Source organism: Astatotilapia calliptera, chromosome 12 (assembly GCF_964374335.1).
Source record: "Astatotilapia calliptera chromosome 12, fAstCal68.1, whole genome shotgun sequence".
NCBI classification, from domain to species: domain Eukaryota; kingdom Metazoa; phylum Chordata; class Actinopteri; order Cichliformes; family Cichlidae; genus Astatotilapia; species Astatotilapia calliptera.
In genome coordinates this window covers 32,497,721-32,516,772 of record NC_137433.1, presented here as the reverse complement: position 1 = coordinate 32,516,772, position 19,052 = coordinate 32,497,721, and the positions used below count along the sequence as shown (strand labels likewise).

At 39.3% G+C, this 19,052-nt stretch overlaps 2 protein-coding genes across 4 annotated transcripts in view; one reads left to right on the top strand and one right to left on the bottom strand.

Moving 5' to 3' along the window:
- Positions 1 to 23: 23 nt before the first annotated feature.
- Positions 24 to 8,680, bottom strand: fbxo21 (F-box protein 21). 2 transcript variants are annotated; one of them, XM_026188833.2, is made up of 12 exons: positions 8,250 to 8,680; positions 7,536 to 7,671; positions 7,064 to 7,173; positions 6,328 to 6,449; positions 5,550 to 5,696; positions 5,136 to 5,272; positions 4,891 to 5,027; positions 4,069 to 4,248; positions 3,653 to 3,785; positions 3,195 to 3,385; positions 2,901 to 3,058; positions 24 to 1,657 (listed from the first exon to the last, which is right to left on the bottom strand). In XM_026188833.2, exons 1-12 carry the CDS (start codon positions 8,471 to 8,473, stop codon positions 1,416 to 1,418), a joined length of 1,917 nt encoding a protein of 638 aa, XP_026044618.1. In that variant the 5' UTR covers positions 8,474 to 8,680; the 3' UTR covers positions 24 to 1,415. The 2 variants fall into 2 exon arrangements, with proteins under 2 accessions (XP_026044618.1, XP_026044619.1); XM_026188834.2 differs by having other exon boundaries at positions 7,064 to 7,158.
- Positions 8,681 to 9,672: 992 nt separating this feature from the next.
- Positions 9,673 to 19,052, top strand: part of nf2a (NF2, moesin-ezrin-radixin like (MERLIN) tumor suppressor a) — a 29,717-nt gene continuing 20,337 nt past the window's right edge. Inside the window, exons 1-4 of one of the 2 annotated variants that reach the window (XR_013912751.1) lie at positions 9,673 to 10,392; positions 11,476 to 11,601; positions 11,717 to 11,839; positions 16,334 to 16,417. Coding sequence is in view for 1 of the 2 variants with exons in the window: in XM_026187186.2 (XP_026042971.1) it covers positions 10,279 to 10,392; positions 11,476 to 11,601; positions 11,717 to 11,839; positions 16,334 to 16,417 (447 nt within the window). In the remaining variant the exon portion in view is untranslated. The remainder of the gene's footprint in view (positions 10,393 to 11,475; positions 11,602 to 11,716; positions 11,840 to 16,333; positions 16,418 to 19,052) is intronic. The other variant, XM_026187186.2, reaches the window with a different exon arrangement.

Genomic DNA, 19,052 nt, shown 5'->3' with positions numbered 1-19,052 from the left:
AGCGAGAGAAATGAGTCAGAAAGTAAGTATTACAACCTGGAACGCTTTATTCTTTTTGTCTCCTCAAAACTCAGTCATTTCGGCTTCAAGTAGTTGGTGTCCTTATTGGTTCCACTTATTTTTGTTTTTTTCATTAAAGACTGATGAGCCATGGCATCCTACTTATTTCACTTGTAAATATACAGGAAAAAAAAAATACTAGAAATGTGAAAGTTAGACCTTCATAAGTGAGTGTCACCATTAAAATACGGAGAAATAAAAGCAAAAGTCAATTTACAAAGTTAGTCGTCTGGGTGTCAATGTACTGGGGATTTAGGGTAAATGGTTTTAAGACTGGTGCTGGATGCGTGGAGTTGTGGGTAAAAGAGCATTCCTTGGTTTTAGACAATGGGGATTTGCAGCACGTGGACACTCATTCTGATATTTACTTGTCCGCTTAATTGTTTACTTTAAATCTAGTGGTTTCTAAAGTTAAATTATTCTGGTTTTGATTAATTTTCCAACTTGGCTCTCTGAAGGTATTTGGGTTGTGAAAAATACATCCCTGCTAAATGAGTATCATACATCATTGTCTGACAATTTGAACCTTGATTTTACAACAAATACACGGGTATTAGGACAGATGTATCAAAGCAAAAACTCTCTGTTCCACACGGCTAGAGGGGTCTACTACGAAGTAATTTCAATGGCTTAGCAAGCTACTTCCACATAAAGTATTCTGTGTCATGAAAGTGGTCGTCTTAACTGGCTAAATCACCATGGTAACTTGTAGTGTTCTCGTAACCTGGTCAGGAGCTGGTTATGTTCTGGTTTTTAGTTTGAAAATCATCTGGAAGCGCCAGGTTTTCACACATTGCTAAAGTGACTGAATAAAGGTTCTTTGCATTGTCACAGGAAGGTGAATGTATTAATTTGGTGATACTGAAAATGTATAATTTCTTTTATACTTTTATACTTTTTTTATACCTATTCAGTCAAATTGATTTCACTTTGATCTGGTGAGTAAACAGTATTGCATTTTACTGTTATATTTTTCAAATTTCCTTATAGATTTTAATCACCTTTTATAATCATCATCATATAATGGCTCTGAATGGAAAGGGTAGCACTCATATGGGTCATTTTATATGCAAGAAGAGTTGCATGTCATGTGAAACTCCCCTCTTTTATGTGAGCACACACAGAGTTTGAAGCAGAAAGCTTAATAGAGAACGCTGACAACTACCGTCATGGTACCGATCATCTCCAACTGGGTTTTTAGGGTCTGTTACGCCAGCTAAGGCAACAAAAGCCTGGCTTTCTTGAATTTCCTTCATAGTATACCCCTCTGGTTTTGACAACAAAGCACCAGCTAAGTTAATTGTGACCTGTAAGCGGTTAGCCTGGGTTGGCAGAGTGCTAGACAGCGCTGCTTGCTACATAGACATGGCTTGTTGGTTGTTTTGGTCTGTGGTAGGAGCTTCTTCTTGGTTCCCAGCACTGGGTGTCAGTCTGTGATAGAACTCCCGGACTGTACACAAGGTTTCATCCATGTCCTCTGGGTATCGTGTCTGCAGTTCTTCATTGGCAACATAGTAGGTGTCAGCAAACTCGGAGAAGTAGCGACCCACCTCTGGGTGGCCAATCTCCAGGGGGGCTGAGTGAGGCTCCAGGTTCTCTGGAGAACAAAGGAAAAACATACTTCAGGTGGGACTGAGTATATGTGACATGTCCATAAGTATTTGAACAAGGACTTATGTTTTTGTAATTTTACCTCTGTAAACCACAGCTGTCAGTATTCAATAAATACTAGTGACACATTTTTACTGGCAGCCATACATGTTTGACAACTGATGTGGTATGCTTTGGATCATGAGCTGTTCTTTTCCCCTCTCCATGCTTTTCCCTTCCCATCATTCTGGTATAAATTCATCTTGGTTTCATCTGTCCAAAGAACGTCATCAACATTGTATCCATTTTTTCCCAGAACTTTGCAGCCCGCTCTAGAGGTTCTCTGGCACGGTGTAATCTGTCCTTTTAGCCCAACGATAGCCTCTACATCCTTATCGGCCTCTTCAGAGTGCAAGTGAACAGCTAACAAATGCAAGTTTAACACTTAAAATTAGCCCCAAATCCTTTATCTGCTGAATTTCTTATGCAATATTGGGGGAACTGACCTTGTCTGGCCATGAAACTGAATGTTAGTAAATGGAGTAATTACTTTTGAGCCTCTGAAAATGGGCATCTATGTACAAAAAAAATGGGTATTTAAAATAATGCAATACTTGTTAAACCTTATAAATTGAAGCTGAAAGGGTGACACGAATCACATCTGATTGATTGATTTTAAAATCCACTGTGGCGCTGCACAGAGGACAATTACAAAATAATATGTCAAAATTGTGTAATGAAAAATTAAGTTCATCAAGATAATTTCAAGTTAAATTTATTTTCACATCACAGCTTAAAGTCCTGTTCATTTCTGGAAAGTGGAATAAGCACCAGAGCAGTACAGAGAGACTGGCTAATGCTGCATTCTTAAACAAGTCTAAAGTTGGAAATTCAGCGTTCCCAGTCTGATTGTTTTTGTGGAATGCCCCTTTAACCTGGAATTCCCACTCAAAGTCAGAGCAGACCCACATACCCCAAGTTAGTAAAACTACAAACTTTCAATCTGTACTGCCACTGTTGTGTGTTTTTTACTCAGTAAATAAGCCATACGTAGAGCACTGATCAGACTCTGTCCATTAATGTGTATTACAAGTGCCAACAAAACCAAACAAACAGCTATATGCCACCTTGAAGGTGAAGGAATTTACCAAGTATATACATTATTTACACATTTTTGTTTTCAATCACACAACCTGTACACAGGGGATGTTAATAGTTACCATCACCACACTATTCTATATGATTCATACCTTGTGCTGCATAGCGGCAAGTCCCATCCTGCACGAGTACATTGTAGAAAGGCTGATTAGCCCCATTGGACAGCTGATGGACCCTCATGGTGGAGATCCACTCTGGACTCATTGTACATTTAGGGTCCCATCCATAGATCACACAGTTATACCCAGAGCTGATAAAACAGGTGGAAAAGAGCCAAAATGCTCAGGTGATCAAATATACAGGGTATGATCAGAGAGAAAGATCAGAAAGGATTTTAGGTTTTGTCATGTATGATGCATGGCGAATGACATTACAGTGTGACCTACCGCTTGTGTTTCATAATAAGGCCGACTGAATACTGGACTTCCAGGTGTTCTGGAGCACTACGCCTCTTCACCTCGGGTGTCACAGGGTGTTTCTTGTGCTGGATGTGCTCCAGCGTATGTTGCACCAAGTAACCCACCGCTCCGTGCTGGGAGGGATCCAGTGCCTGAATATGCTGCAGGATGTCAAGCACCTGGGAAAAGGATAAAAGTCAATCCACAATGTGTTTATGTCAGATATATGACCTCTGAGAATAGCTGTCCTATGCAGCTGCACATTATGTTACATATTAAACTATTGTGCAATAGCAGTACAATGTTAATTGTTTTTTTTATAATATTTAACACTTAATTTAGGTAGAGAATGAGGAAAACAATTCCAGTATAGTAACACTACAAAAACTACTTTCAGTAGTCTAAAAATCAAGACTTATTTTTAACACATAGTTGGCTATTCTGACCTTTTCTGGCCAGATTCCCAGGTGGAAGTAGAGGCGTGCCTGCAGCAGCAAATACTGCACATTATCTGGGTTGATTGTGAGGTAGAGGTCCAGAGAGTCTCGGAGTAGCTGGTAGGATTTTTCATTGCCCTCACTGACAAGGGGGGAAAAAAAGAAAAAAACAGAAATAAAATAGTAAAGAGAAGATGCTATTAATTTATTCATCTGACAGACATCAAATCCATTTTAATCATTTATTTTGCTTTGAGACCGTTTAATGCCATAATTATTTTGTCAGATCATAAAACAAAAAGATAAGCAGGAATTTAGAGCAACATTCTTGATTAGCCTCTTTGTTTTATCATCCACTGATCCGCCCTCCATTTATCTCTAAGCGATTGTAGCGATTGTAGAGTCAGGTGTTCAATTTCCCTTACCCTCTCTTGCCGATGTTAAGCAGGTTTCCCACCATCCTAAGCAGCACCTCTGTGGTGCTTATGGCACTGTAGTAATCTGCTGTAACCTGGTGGCCGATGAGGTACTCGCACTCCTTTGCTGTCAGCTGCTTGCCTTTTCCAAAGGCATCAATGTAGACAAAGTCATAGATATCCTCAGTCCTGCAGGAAAAAGAAATTCCATTAATGTCATAGAAATACACATTTCACATTAAACACACACTTTGCCACCAGCTTTAGCTTTGTATAATTTTATAAAACATAAATGATAATTAGCTTAGGAGTTTTAAGAATGTTAAAGGAAGTTAAAAAAATTGTCCTTATCTCTGAGTAAGGTGCAGAAATGTGTTTACACATGTTCCTATGTGTCTGTTAAAACACACTGGCATACATTTAACATACTCCAAACTCCCATTAGGAATGGTTGTTCTAACTACTGTAGCTGGATTTCATACCTCTGCTATGCAGCCATCGCCGTTTATCATTTGTGTCTATTACAGGTAACCTCAGCAAGGGAAATCAATGGCAAATGACTGTCTGTGGTAGCTTAAATCAAATGAAAGATAAAAAAATAAATGAACATCACAAACTGTAAACTCCCACTTCCTAAAGCTGATGCTGATGAATGCTGATGGGTGTTGATTTACTGATTTATGTGTGCATAAACCCTGAAAATGGATGCTTTGATCTTGATTATTTATTCCTCTCCTCCATGCTTTCCCTTCCATAAACTTCATGCATGACAGCTTAAATTTCAGTCAGTAACTGGATCTGAATTTTTTTTTTTTTAAATGAAAGCTGTACCCTGTCGGTTTCTGGCACCAGCGCAGCAGGAAGTGATTGGGAAAGTTGACGGGTTCCAGCTGAACACCGAGCCTCTGGGCCAATGTCATGTAGAGAACGGAGAGGCTTATGGGAATGCCTGTACGACGTAGTAGCACCTGCACAATTACCAAGAAGATAAGTGAAAATATTCCACAAAGAAGAATAATTTGAAAATTATTCAAAAGCTTGACACCTTGAAGATAAAGGATTTCTGGAAAGTCTACCTGGTGGATATAAGAGTTGAGGGGGTTGTAGTAGTCACACTCATTGCCTTTGTATTGAAGCTGCTCATACAGGACAGAGTTAAGGGCACAAATGACCTGTCTCTGGAGCTCAAAGTCCTCTACAACAGAACAGTTACCTGCAATACACACAAGAAATAAAACATCAACCAAACTTTGCATTAAAGTGAAGGTTATGGATTTTGTGCAGCTGTGCCACCTTTGCCAAACATATTTGCTCATATTGACTTTTTTTAGAATGCACTAGAAATGGAAAGCCCAAGCCTTCAGGCTTTAGGCATCAACTGATGATAAATCTTTGGAGAAACATAATAAAGGGGAAAAAAGACAAGAAAAGAACGGAAAAGAAAAGAAAGCAAATGTTCTTTTCAAGTTCTGTGAGACTTAAAAGCTGACCTTGGGCAATACGCAGGCTGGGGTGAGATGGGTTCTTGATCCTCAGCATCTTCTTGACTTTCTCTGTGATTTCATCCAGCTGGGCTGATATGCTGTCAAGTGTAACATCAGCCAGTGGGTTACAATACTGATCAACTAGTACAGCACCTAAGGAGGAAAAAAAAGGAACCACAGGAATTACATAAGGAAAAGGCGGAAAGTTTAAATGCACTGTTATTTCAATATATTGTGCATAACAAATTTATTAGACCACCACCACAGTAGCCTAAACTCGTTTTTTCTAGGTTTCTGTAATGGGTAATTCACCAGTTTGCACAAGCTCGTCAATCGAAATTGTATCTTTTTATGCCAAAATAAAATGATTGAAGTGACTGTTATTTGTTTTGAAAAAAAGGTGGGAGAAAAATAGTAACTCACATTATTTTTTCTCAAGATGCCAAATGACAGGCATTTACTTGCATTCCTGAACAGAAAAATACATTTTAATGGTTGAATGTTGTCATGGATCAATGTCTGACTTCTCAGAACTCAGAAGTTTGCCGGCTGAAATTTGAGTAGAAATTTTTAGTTTTAAAAAAGGTTTTTGACAGATTTCTAAAATATTTGTGTTTTTTTTGTAGTTGTTGTTGTTTTTATGACTAATAATTTGTTAAGCACAGTATAATGTTATAATTAGTAGCAAAATTAGTAGCTATAAATTATTAACACAGTAATAATAGAGATTTATAAGTCTACATAAATGTATAATAACTTTGTATTATCGGGACAGATGCCTCACCTTCTAGAGCTGACTGCTGCTCTGTGGGCTGCTCCAGGAAATTCTTCAGACTCTTCAGGATGTTTTGCTGTCTCAGGAAGTAAAGGATTTTCTTTGCATAGTACTTCAGGGTCAGGCTTTTCCTAATTTTGAGTCGAGAATGGAGAGATGGTAGATCAAAGGAGAGCGCATGCAACAAAACAAAAGCTATCATAATCACAGAGGTCTTAGAGAGGATTAACATGATCAACACCCAATTTGGCTGAATGTCCACTACATCCCAAAGGTGCTCTATCAGACTGAAATCTGGTGACTGTGAAAGCCGTTTGAGTGCTGTGAACTCACAGTCATGTTCAAAGGGATAAAAGTGTGCAAGAAAATATCAGCCACACTAATACACTACAACCACCAGCCTTACCTGCTGATACAAGACAGGATGGATCCCAGTTTCGTGTTGAGATGTTGGGTGTTCAGCATTTTCTGAAACTGCTAACTAACACCAGCCTGTATGGCACTAACAACCATGCTGCATTCAAAATCCCTTAAATTACTGTTCTTCCCCATTGTGATGTTGATGAACTGCATTAGGTCATCATTACAAGCCTAAATACATTGATTTTCTGTAATTGGCTTGTTAGACACTTGTGTTAATGAGCAACTGAACATGTGTACCTAATACAGAGGTCAGTGGGTGTGCAGCTACAGAGCAAGAATTTCAAGTACTGAGATTATAGTATAAACACAATGCTGCTCTCACCTCTTGTCAGAGTTGAGTATGAAGAGCAGCTCATCTTCACAGAAGTGCTCAGGCATTCCAAGTGACTCAATTTCTGCAAAGCTGTCTCCCAGCACCTGACCAACGCAAGGCTGCGTTACAGACCTCAAGATTAGTTTGGAACACTGAAAGCTCAGGTTTTCTTGCATAAATATGTGCGCATGAAAAACCAAACAAAGACCATTATATCTGTGTTTTCCATGCTAAATACTAGACTTGTAACCTGTACAGTTTGCATGTGTTAAGAAATATAAAAAAAATTCAGACGCATCCCACGTAATCTCTCACAAACATGCATTTAAGTTGGTAAGATCAAATGTTGCATCTTAAGTGAAATATGTATAACTGCTACTGATCCATGTGTTGCCAGTCTATCACAAGGTATTGAAGTCACACATAACACTAAAACAGATAATGAAAAAAAAACCCAACACTGATAAAAATGATTACTCACAACTTCTGTGAAGAATCTCTTTGAGATCGATTCCACAGTCCTTCGTATTTGTATCCCAACTCTATGGCGTGTTTTGTATTCTCTGAGCCAGTCACAAGACTCATTCTGACGATAAAACCTCTGCAGTCTTGGCCATCTGTTAATAAAGGCAGTGTAATTATTTTATTACAGGAAAACAGATTAAAAATTCTGAATTATTTAACTGCCTGGTGCCTCAAGCATTAGATGTTAGTCTCTAGAACTGTTTATCATTTTGCTGAAGAGGTGTCTTTTGCTCTGCTTAAAAAAAAGAGCAAAGCTGTCAGCCAAGGCACTCAGGAGGAGGGCTTACAGTAACTAGCTTTTGCCAAGAGCTTCACTCTTCTGCAGATCAGAGGCTGACATTCAAGGTCATACAAATTCATTGTGAATGAATTCATTTGGTGTAATGGAGAATAAATCGCTACTTGCAAAAGCTGTAAACAATTATAAGCCTCATTGTTGTTGCAGGAGGTAAGCCACCGGCATGGCGTGATGATGAATTTGGTGCATCAGCACAATGTCAACGGCTGACAGCTGCCTGTGAGTTCGCAGTAAACGAACCCACCTCAGAGCAGACATTTGGAGATTAATAGCTCTAAACTACGCATAAATAACAAAAGAGTCAGATTCATTTCTATAGACAGCACAAAAAGTCACCAGAAGCCAGCATAGAGTACCACAAAAAAACAGCACCTGAGTTTATACTGGTGTCCCCAGACCTTCCCCCTTCCATGACAAACGTCGTGTAGCCGCTTGCAGCAACAGGAGACGTTACAAATGTCGACATGTTTGAGGACAGGGAAGCACAGGATGTGTTCGAGCAACTCGGTCGGCAGGTCTGTCAGTTTTTTTGTTTGGGGGTCGGGAATAGTCCCATTTAGACTTGGCTGTCCCTCTCCATCCACAGGCGTCGCCATCTTTACTGTTTACCCCGATTACCTCATTGCCTTTTCGCCGCCCCTTTATGGCGCAGGGGGCCGGGCCGAGGGTGGAGCCACGTTCACTCAAGAGGAAATAAAAAGCGGTGCTGCCTTCATGACCATCGGAAATTCTGCATATATTTTATTTATTTATTTATGTTTTTTTTTATTTTTGCAAAACAAACTACAGGCAAGTCAAAAACATAAAAGGAAACTTTTAAAAAAAAGTACAAGTCTTGTTTAATAGGCAAGTAGTGTCAGATGTAATTAACAGGTCTCACTTATATATTCTACAGCATTTTACCCTTTGAGAAATTATTTAAGATATTAATAATTATAATAATAACATCCATTGTCCCTCCTCTGCAAACGTCCAAGCCACCGCCAACCAAGCATCTCTAAACTCTCGAAACTCACCCTTAGTGTATTGACTACACCATTTGGTGTAGTCATTTCTAAGGCAGCCCATGATCATTCCCATTGCAAATCTTCCCATTGTCAACTCTGCCTCCTCTAACTCTGCCTCCTGGCTATTTGTAGGTCCACTGTCTCCAAACCATCCATCATAACAGGTCTTACTATCATCTTGTAGTACCATCTTCTCACATCTCCACGCTCTCTTCCACTACTACTACAACTACTACTAATAATAATAATATTCTGTGAGTGTTATGGTAGATAGTTATTGCACGTGGTACTGGTGGGTTACTGGTGTTGATTTCCAGGAACGAGATCCTGTATTTAGAACAGATGTATTTGTTCTTCAAGAATCCACTGCTCAAATGCCCAAGATGAGCTGATATTGTTTTCCTTTAATTTAAATGTTAATTACTTAATTAATTAATTTTACTGCCCAGCACTTTAAAATCAAATATATTCAGATTATGATCCCATTTCACAGACTAAAGCAGTTGCTTCTCATAACTGAGACACAACACAATTAGGTCTGCCATTTTTGTCTGAAAAATACAACAACATTTTTATTGATCACCAGAATAGTTGTGGATTTAGTCACCACAAAGTGAACCCCTTGAGCTTGTCTTAGAGTAAGAAAGCGAAGTGCATGCAAGTATTCATTTATAATGGCCTAGCCATAAATAGCATTCTGCCCTGCCATAAAATAAAATGGCATTTTATGTCAATGCCATTATTATGTACTACTTTGTCATTACAACATTTTGGGCGGTACCCGAATGCATCATTGGATGAGATGGCTAACAAGTGGTTAGCAGCGGTTAGCTGGTGTTTCGCTTCCTTTTTAGCGTAGTTCATGTGTAACAAGTTAAGTGTTTTGACGTCTCCAGACGGAATGATTTGGGTGAGACGCATAAATGTGAACATTATCGTATTTCTTACGGATTTATTTAAAGTTGTCGCCACTTAAGGGTTCATATTATATGTAATCTTAGTTAGCTAACTAATAGCAAGCCTAACAAGCCTACGCTGTATTTATCTGCTTGGGATGAATATATTGATAATTTTCTTTTTGGCAGTTAAAGGGAAAAATAACATAAATACGTAATTGCGGGACAACAATAGAGCAATAACATGCCAGTCAGAGTCTTAAAAACTCATGTAACTCTCGTTTGAGCATCCAGCGATAGATGAACGATAAATACTAAGTCTGGAAAGTCACATGCACAGCTGTGTTCATCTTTCAACTATGCCGGATGACTCGTCTTCTGTTTCCATCGGAGAGTTAAAAAAGTTAATCAAAATGGCTTGACCGTGCACTCAGTTTGTAGGTAAGTGTAGAAGCGACTTTGAACAATTGAATTGTTCGTTTTTTTGAACTGTTCGCCATGGCAAGTGCCTTTGCAGCAAAAATGGGATTTAACTCGCTGATGAGAAAACAAGCGAAGACCTTCAACGTCAGGATCTCCACAATGGAGTCGGACCTGGAGTTCAGCTGCGAGGTGAGACTAATCTTAAATCCATTCAGCTTGAGCCGAGACTTTTCGACATTTGTAGTGACCGTGGCCACAACGCCAGGTACTGCTAATAACGACTAGTTACTAATTGCTATGCATTGTAATGTATTTACAACTGCTTGATAAGAATCTAATGGATAGAGTAACTGAATGGGTACAGGTGTCCATTCCTTTTTAAGATAAACAATTAGCACTTTTCGACACTAGATGGCAGCAGTCAACTGTGACCCATGAACTGAACAGCTGTAGCTGATATTATGGTGATATCAACTACAGTTTATGTATAATATTATATATAAACATATAACATATAACAGATGATTATCTGTTATATATTTATCTGTGTCTTCTGCACCAATGTGATCAGGGAAATAGTTGGTGGCAAAAGTCAGTGCATTATAAGGTTTGCTGAAGTTTATCTGCTAACAGAGATTTATGCTGCTTTTTAAAATGTAATTTTGGCCTTTGTGTGGTGTTTTGGGTTTATCAAATGACTTGGGGATATGTGAGAATTGAAAGGCTTCAAAATGACTTGCAGACACCATGCCTTTTTTAATTTTTACAAGGGAGGAACCCCACTAAACTTTAGAGATAGTAATTACACATAACAGCGTCATCCGAGTTACAGGTTTCTATTTTCTGTGCTAGGATGACGATTGTATCAATTATGGGTTGAAGAAGAACCACATAATAAGTATTGGTCATATAGACAGTGTTCTTTCAGCCTTGCATAGAAGTATTGCATGGTCAAGGTTGCCATTCCTTGTGCATGGAGAGTTTTTTATCCTATTCTTTTGCGGTTCTTAGGGCATTTTTTCATGCCAGCCTTGGAAGCACTTGACAGTAGCTTGCAACCCAAGTTAACTCAGAGGCTAGAGATGAAAGCCAATCTAAATTGGATATGTGTCCCTGATATGCCTACCTCTTAGCTCTCAGCAGGATGAGGAGAACATGTATGATTCTCTGCTTGGAACCCAGTGTTGTAATAGAAATGCCAGTATGACTAGATAACAAAGATGCAGGATATTATGAATGCAAAATTCCCTCCTATTTTTTTCTGTGTTACAGGTCAAGTGGAAAGGAAAAGATCTTTTTGACTTGGTGTGCCGAACTCTTGGACTGAGAGAGACATGGTTCTTTGGTCTCCGGTATAACATCAAGGACACAGTTGCATGGCTTAAAATGGACAAAAAGGTGACTGCTGCACTTAAATTGTTTAAAAAAAACTATGTGCTATGTAAATGCTGTTAATATAGATATAGGAGTCATGACAATAAAAAAAAAAAAAGTTGTTTATTTGTTGTTGCAGGTTCTAGATCAGGAGGTGCCAAAAGAAGAACCCATCACCTTTCACTTCCTGGCCAAGTTTTACCCTGAAAATGCAGAGGAGGAGCTAGTGCAAGATATCACACAACATCTCTTCTTTCTACAAGTAACTATACGCTGTTTATGTGCATCATTTTGTACATTTAGACATTTGTTCTCTCATTGTCAATGTAAGTCAGGACATATGTAGTGCACACTGAAATATTTGATTTTACCAGATTTTTCTTCGGCCTCTGGGTTTGCTATGGAGCTTTTGCTTGTCTCTGACATTATGTTATCTCAGCAGCTCTATAAGTCAAAATTACTGCAGGATATTAGCTACACAGCATGCTTGTCTTGGAAGAACCGTGGATTTTGGATTATTACTTGGGTAATAGGGAAGAGCGTTTTTTCTCTCTCTACATTTTCCAGTGCAGGTGTGGGCATGTTTGAGCCTTTAAAACAACACAACATCAGAGGAGGAACTTTCTGAAAACAAACAAACAAACAACCCCCCCCAACAAACCTGCACCTAAAGCTTTGAAAATACTTTGCAACACGGAGATTATCCATTGCACATTTGCACAACATGCATTTGGCTAATGTGCTTTTTCTGTGACTTTCTTACTCTTCTAATCCAGTGGCAACAGGGCCTCTGAATCTATATTTTTCCCCCTAGGTTCTTGAGCAGAAGGCTCTGTAATATACTTTTTCTGTTCTCTAGGTCTGATTGTGTGCGGCCACTTGGAATCAATGCACAACATATTACCACTATCCTTTCTATCCTTTTAATACTCTTCTAGGATTTCCCGCAGAGCCTGACACACCATTCCCCTCGCACAAGATAGGATTTGTAACTGTGCGCTTGTCGTCCAGTGCCACCGGCCACGTTTATCAATTAATAGTTAGATTTTAAAGGCTCAGTTATTGCCCCAATTAATAACATATCCTCTATGGAATGTTTATCTCCCCTAACACTCCCATCATATCTAGCCAAATGTGCTAGTTTAACGTGACTTTCAACTGCAGTGCATTCCAGTGTTTGGGTAGAGCACTTATCTACTTAAGGCATATAAAGTGTCTCTCTGTGTCCTTAATCCGTATAAAGGTAGTTGGAGTAATTTATTTATTCCAAAGGGAAGACCTTGCTTAAAAAAAGACAAGAGCAAAGAAATAAGAGCAGTGCACAAGAAGTGCAGAGCTACAAGGGGAAATAAATACAAATGTGTAGTGAATTGCGTTGCTTGTCTTCCTATTACTTTGCTCTCATTAATTCCTATAATGTCAAGAGGTGCTCTCTGTTTAGTGTCACAGGCATGTCAGGTGGATTAGTCCTTATCAGAAATGGTCACCCACCCGTATAGAAACACACACACAACACACATAGACACTTATCACATACTTTAGACCACTCGCACAAACAGACACATGCACATCTTTGTCACCTCAGCCTGTAATCTTAGCAACAACTTTGTCTCATTTGTAAACCAGATTCCAGCGTCAACCTCTGAGTGCATGCCATGATTAGGGGCTGTCACCTCTGGCTCCACACCTTTGTTAGTTCAAAAACAAGAGAAGACAGCATGACTGGCTTTGCAAATTAATGAGGTTAAAAGCATAAAATTGTCTTATATAAGTACAGCTGAAGTATGTTTGCACCATCTAGCCTTACCATTAGATTTTGTGCTCAGTATGCAGTTATGCAAGCATGAAACTCAGTTAGTTTGATAGGTGATGCTATTCAGGTAGTGACACCTAATGAGAAGCAGAACTCTTATCAGGAGGGACCTTGTTATAGGGGATTCATGCCCATTAAAAAAAGTCATATTAATATTGTGATCCTTGACAGTTAAGTCAACACTAAACATGCACCGGTCTTTCTGTAAGCTACAAACTGTTTACCACTCTTGACACTGAAAAGAGTGAATTCATAGACAGAACAGTTAATCCTGGAGATGCAGAAATAACACATATTATAAAAACGGGTGGTTCTCCTTTAGTTATCATTTGGTGCTTTTTTAGGACTTGTCATTAGGCTCTTCTGGTATCTAAGCTGGTATTCCTAGGGCATCTTAATGATCATATGAAATGGTGTTGTTTTATGTACATAGTTCCTGGCTCTGTCTAATAGGTCCCTATGTGACTATGATGTTTAAGTCTTACAATACAGTGGGGCAAAAAAGTATTTAGTCAGCCACCGATTGTGCAAGTTCCCCCACTTAAAATGATGACAGAGGTCAGTAATTTGCACCAGAGGTACACTTCAACTGTGAGAGACAGAATGTGAAAAAAAAATCCATGAATTCACATGGTAGGATTTGTAAAGAATTTATTTGTAAATCAGGGTGGAAAATAAGTATTTGGTCAATAATAAAAATACAACTCAATACTTTGTAACATAACCTTTGTTGGCAATAACAGAGGTCAAACGTTTACTATAGGTCTTTACCAGGTTTGCACACACAGTAGCTGGTATTTTGGCCCATTCCTCCATGCAGATCTTCTCGAGAGCAGTGATGTTTTGGGGCTGTCGCCGAGCAACACGGACTTTCAACTCCCGCCACAGATTTTCTATGGGGTTGAGGTCTGGAGACTGGCTAGGCCACTCCAGGACTTTCAAATGCTTCTTACGGAACCACTCCTTTGTTGCCCGGGCGGTGTGTTGTGGATCATTGTCATGTTGGAAGACCCAGCCTCGTTTCATCTTCAAAGTTCTCACTGTTGGAAGGAGGTTTTGGCTCAAAATCTCACGATACATGACCCCATTCATTCTGTCCTTAACACGGATCAGTCGTCCTGTCCCCTTGGCAGAAAAACAGCCCCATAGCATGATGTTTCCACCCCCATGCTTCACAGTAGGTATGGTGTTCTTGGGATGCAACTCAGTATTCTTCTTCCTCCAAACACGACGAGTTGAGTTTATACCAAAAAGTTCTACTTTGGTTTCATCTGACCACATGACATTCTCCCAATCCTCTGCTGTATCATCCATGTGCTCTCTGGCAAACTTCAGACGGGCCTGGACATGCACTGGCTTCAGCAGCGGAACACGTCTGGCACTGCGGGATTTGATTCCCTGCCGTTGTAGTGTGTTACTGATGGTGACCTTTGTTACTTTGGTCCCAGCTCTCTGCAGGTCATTCACCAGGTCCCCCCGTGTGGTTCTGGGATCTTTGCTCACCGTTCTCATGATCATTTTGACCCCACGGGATGAGATCTTGCGTGGAGCCCCAGATCGAGGGAGATTATCAGTGGTCTTGTATGTCTTCCATTTTCTGATGATTGCTCCCACAGTTGATTTTTTTCACACCAAGCTGCTTGCCTATTGTAGATTCACTCTTCCCAGTCTGGTGCAGGTCTACAATACTTTTCCTGGTGTCCTTCGAAAGCTCTTTGGTCTTGGCCATGGCGGAGTTTGGAGTCTGACTGTTTGAGGCTGTGGACAGGTGTCTTTTATACAGATGATGAGTTCAAACAGGTGCCATTCATACAGGTAACGAGTGGGGGACAGAAAAGCTTCTTACAGAAGACGTTACAGGTCTGTGAGAGCCAGAGATTTTCCTTGTTTGAGGTGACCAAATACTTATTTTCCACCCTAATTTACGAATAAATTCTTTACAAATCCTACCATGTGAATTCATGGATTTTTTTTTCACATTCTGTCTCTCACAGTTGAAGTGTACCTCTGGTGCAAATTACTGACCTCTGTCATCATTTTAAGTGGGGGAACTTGCACAATCGGTGGCTGACTAAATACTTTTTTGCCCCACTGTATTTATTTGGCACACTTCATCCTGTTTCCAGACCTCTCTCGAAAGTGATCAAATACCAAACACTGTAGCAGTGATAGTTGAAAGTGAAGTTACCTGGTTTGAAGACTGCATTTATGTAAGGAAATAAACACATCCCTTGGCACTGTTGTTTTTAACCATCTTTGATCAAGCAAACACGTAATCTGCTTTGAAGCACTGCCTTTATAATGGTAATATGCTCAAAGACACATAAAATTGACATTTTGTCATAATTCAAATAAAACAGATGAGTCACAAGAAATTGCTAAGTATGATTGTGGGAATCTCGTGAAATCAGGTTGAATCATGCAGGAAGAGACTCAGAAGATCAAGGAGAGCAAAGATGGTCGCATGTGTTGACATGATGTACTGCTACCCAATTGTGAAAGCTATTTCTGTCAGGGTATATTTATACTCATTCGTTCTACACATTTCAAGTGTTATTTAAGCAAGGTCCATGCCTCTCTTCACAAAATTAGGTAAGAAAGATGGTTCTCAGGAAGAGATGAATAGAGACTGTTCTCTGAGGCTTTGAGCTGTCGGGTCTCTGAGACCTTATCAAATGGAAAAATCTACTCTAAACAGAAAATGTCTTACAAGCTCACACCTTCATTTATGACAGCTTCATATTTATAAAGTTAGAGTCTGTGGTTCCAGGTTTAGTACCAATGAATGGAAACTTTTTTGTGAAGTTAAAAATGGAAACTGTCTGATTAAAAAGCCTGACATAGCCAGGGTCAGGCCCTCTTTTGTATGTACCAAGATCTCAAGAGCTTTCTATGGCTTTCAGAGGAAAAAAGTAAAGCTGGTTATATTTCGGTACTCCTCAGGTGAAAAAGAAGATCCTTGACGAAGAGATTCATTGTCCCCCTGAGGCGTCTGTGCTGTTGGCCTCCTATGCTGTCCACGCTGAGGTAGGTACTCATTTTGGGACTTTGTGGATGCAGCTTACTAAAAACTTTCTAAAATGAACTTGTAAACAGCATGGATTTATTTTATGGGATTTCAGAAGAAATGGCATTTTCTCTGTTCAGTACCTGAATTTAGTACTGCATGTACTGTTTACTCTTATGAACTGTGGGTTTGACTTCTATAATCTTCTCATATTTGGCTTCGCCTAGAGAAGCCATAAATCATCCAATGTGGATCCAGATTGCTGCTGTTCAGTTCTTGATAAGGACCAGAAGAGCATATTTCATTTTCCCTTGATAGTTCCAGTGTTTTTTGGCTGTTTTTACAAAACTAAGAGGTGGAATTTTATGAACAGGAAGGAACTTGGTAAAAAAGTCTCCTTGAGAGATCACTGTCTTTAGGATAGTGGTAGGATATTAGAGCTCTGCCTTTTTCATGAGGTACTACACAACCTCAGCTGAAGTATACAAACCAAGAACCTAGCTACAAGCTTATTTTTTTAAAAATAAGTGTTCTAAAACATAGAATTAGCTACACTCCTAAAGCACCAGCTGGGTGTTGCAGCCACCCAGCAGGTGTGGAGGCAGCAGGAAATCTCAGCTAAATAAAATGGCACAATCCATTTTCATTAAACAGTAGCATGACATTCGTTACTAAACAGGTGTGAAAGAATAGTCCATTGTTCAGTTTCATGGCTTTAGCATTTTGCTCTTTTAAGTAAGGTGTACAAGCTGTAACAAGAACAAGGAACTTTGTAGTAATAGGGGTTAACACCTTGAAGGATGCAATACTGTTGTGGAAAAATCCTGCAGTTGGCAGCAAATGGTTTCCCGACAGAGAAGTCATAAATCACCCTTAATTGATCCAGATTGCTGCTGTCTAAGTGAAGGAGGTTGGGTATATTGAGGTCTTCTTCAAAGGCAAGACTATGATGATGCATGAGATCGATAGGGTGACTGATGGATTACGTGGTTAGTTGTTGTGTTTATGACATTCCAAACAACTTGCCAACAAGGAAGTTGCAGACTGACCTCTGGTGGACAAACTATGTAACACTTAGTCATGACATGGTTGAAAGGTGTTTCTTCTGTCTCTTACTCAAATTCAGTAGTTCATTTATCGGTCGTTATAAATGCTGAAATGGATATATTTCGGGAAATAGCAAATTTATAGGCCAGATAAGTTTTAGATCCTCAATAATTATTGTACACTCTAGTTCTAACTAATAATATACATAAAAATACAAATGTTGTTAACTAATATGGAAGAAGCTTGTAGTAGAGCCATTTGTCTAGGAGCCGGTTATGGAATTGGCTGAACAGTCATTCAGATTGCTAGACTTGCGTAAATGTTGATTTAAACAAATCAAAGCCTGAGAAATGAGAATGTAATCAATGTGAATCATTGAAGATTCCCAAAATGGAAGAAAATGCAACTAATTGCACTGGTGGATTATTCATGCCAGCTCAAACTGACCTTTCCAGAGTGGCTTTTGCCAAGGGTTAGGTTTAGGGTTTAATTTTGTTGGTTTTTACTTAAGATTATTAAAATTACTTTGATGTCTGTTAGCTGGTGATATGTGTATGCTAGTCAATATCTTTTCACTGTTTATTTTTTCAGTACTTTACATGAAAGTAGGCATATTATCTCTATAAAGTGCATTGCCCTGTATGAAATGTGCTCTGTTTTTATATGTCTTTGATCTATTGGTAAAGGATCACATATGTTACCTGTAGGCTATGGAAATCATTCCACACAAAAGAGCACACTTAATAAATGTCAAGCGATCTTAGTCGTCTTGGTTGAAGGATCCCATCTCTCTTAAACCCGCAAGAAAATGATCGGGAAACTGAGGTGCAGGCTTTTGCTTGCTACCTCAAAGATTTGCCCAAGAGGCCTCAGAGACTTGCCTTTCCATGCCAATTTGACAGGGTTAGGTTAAAAGAAACTGTGTGGATCAAGAAAAGTCAGCAAATCAGCACAATCCCTGTGCTCCCCGGTATCAGCAACAACATAACATACTGGTCCACAATCTGTTTTTTATTTAATCAGCAGTCCACTTTGATTAGTGTCAGTTCGAATAAAATGGGATTGTAGAAGAGGCAGGTACTTGTTTAGTAGTGCAGCTGCTGAGAGGGTTTTGGCAGACGTTTCCCTTCTCCTTCTCTCATCATGAGCTTTTTTTGTCCATAACCACTGTGCAGACAGTGAAGTAGAGTATATCACACAGTGGGATCTACTTTGGTGCTCTGCCACATCTTTAATCATGATTATGCCACTCTGAAGACAGAAATAGGAGGAGAGTAAAGGCTTATTCAAGACCGCTTTAATGTTTAAAAGAGAATTTCTTTATAATGTGGATCATAGCTCTGTTCAGGTCACAGAGAATTCTTCTGTGTAATCAGTTTTAAAGGTTAGTAGAAAGTGCTGTATAACTCACAGTGAACGCAGTGGGAAGCTAGAAAAGCTAACATTACCATGCATGAGTTGTAAAGAATGCGCAAATAGAGCAGAAAATAGGGGGTGGCGAAATTTGTGTGTAGACAGAGACTCTTGATTCTTTTGCAACTGTTTCACCTGTGCATGGGCACAGAGTAATTTTCATACAGTGAATTCAAAGAATATAAAAAAATAAAA